Source organism: Phytophthora parasitica, assembly GCF_000247585.1.
Source record: "Phytophthora parasitica INRA-310 unplaced genomic scaffold supercont2.605, whole genome shotgun sequence".
NCBI classification, from domain to species: Eukaryota; Oomycota; class Peronosporomycetes; order Peronosporales; family Peronosporaceae; genus Phytophthora; species Phytophthora nicotianae.
Window position 1 is genome coordinate 1 of NW_008649591.1, and position 1,714 is coordinate 1,714.

The window sequence follows — 1,714 nt, forward strand, 5'->3', positions numbered from 1 at the left end:
TTCGATAAAGCCCTATTTGATGCTCTCACAGAGAGCGAGAGAGACTTCATGGCATTCATTCTCAAAAAAAAGTAAAATTGAGAACAGAGAGTTCTCAAGCGCCTACAACCAAACTATTAGTCACTTAGTAGATCGTCTGAACATACGTTACAATGCTTCCAAGATTGGAGATGATAATCCATCAATCAAGAAGGAGATGAGAGAGATCCTTGATTCACTATATGCGAAAGGAGTCTTTAGCTATCAGTACTACATGCAGTTCAACCGACGGATGATGTCCGATGTCTGAGACCCTCGGGCGAGTCCCGAGAGTCCTTTCTCTCATTAGCTCGTTCAGCTGTAGGCACAGCCTAACGCACTTAAGTGCGAACGACAGTTTAACCAACACGGGAAAAGCTTAGAAGCTTAGAAGTATTTATGTATTTAGGTTTCTTACGTTTCTTAGCCTCTTTTGCTATTGACTTGAGACTCACCTATTCTAGTTTATCCGTGAGAACTTCGATGTTCGTAGATAGCGCTGCCGACTTCACGGGTGTTAGCTTTTTACTGTGATCGAGCCCTCCACCATCAACTTCCAAGGTTGGCATGAGGGATTTTCGAATTCTTGTGCGTTTCATCATTTTTATTAGATGCTATATAAAGCAACAGATTTTTCCACGATGAGTTTCCCAATTCTTTTGAACATCAACAACCATATCTCGACTCATCAGTTCAAATATACACTGAGTCGCCCTGTCGATTTCTCACAGTTTGAGATCGCTCTCGGTTCAATCAGTATATACTACTCATGGCAAGCAATCACGATTCAACGCATGAACAACCGATTCAACATTATCTGACCGACTGGTACTGGTACTCAGACGTTCAATATTACTTTGCCTAACGGTACATACACAGCCGATGACTTCAATAACTATCTGAAGTACTGGTCGATCCAAAACAACCTCTATCTGATTAATAACACGACTGGAGAGTACTACTACTTCCTTTCGTGCGCTGAGAACCCGTCCTCGTATGCTCTTCATCACGATGAGTCCTTACAAGGCTGTATCGGGATACACGACCGCATCGGGCGCTCAGGCCTTGAGTACGTCTGGATATACTCCTCAACTTCAGATCATTGATACTGGTTCAACCTCTTTCAGTGCGATTGTCGGTCTGGCTCAGGGTACATATCCTCCCAGTCAGCAAACAGTGATGTATGCAGCTAAGTCCAACTTAGTCCCTCAGTTAGATCCAATTGCCTCGGTAGTTGTCGGCGTCAGTAATATTTACAACCTCTCGCTAATAACTCCCAAGTATTGCACACTTTCACGTCAGCAGGCGTTCTATACGGTGGCCTTATCACCACGTCACTCGGCCAGGGTATTAGCTACGTACCAATGCAGGGAGCAACAAACGAGCTCACAGTCGGTCTATATGATCAGGACATGCGCCCCCTTCAGATAATCGACCCCAATGTATATAATGGCGGCGTTTGTGATAGGAATCAGATCACAAATAATAGCACCTTTTGATTGGCTAACAATGTTTTTTCTTATGACTACGTGGTATTTACTAAAAAGTATTTTTTTTACGATACTGGCAGAGTCTGTTGTAGAGCGTACCGCACGACAAGTCCTCGGCACGCTTTGGAGCTCTGGTGTACAGTTTCGATAGCATCATCGCGAAAGAAGTATCAAAAACTTTGTCAGCCGCGGGAATTTCTAGCATT

At 43.8% G+C, this 1,714-nt stretch overlaps 1 protein-coding gene across 1 annotated transcript; it reads left to right on the plus strand.

Moving 5' to 3' along the window:
• Positions 1-1,029: 1,029 nt before the first annotated feature.
• PPTG_20435 (hypothetical protein) lies at positions 1,030-1,449 on the plus strand (the record flags this gene model as incomplete). The annotated part of the gene is made up of 1 exon (XM_008919238.1): positions 1,030-1,449. One exon carries the CDS (start codon positions 1,030-1,032, stop codon positions 1,447-1,449), a length of 420 nt encoding a protein of 139 aa, XP_008917486.1.
• Positions 1,450-1,714: the final 265 nt, after the last annotated feature.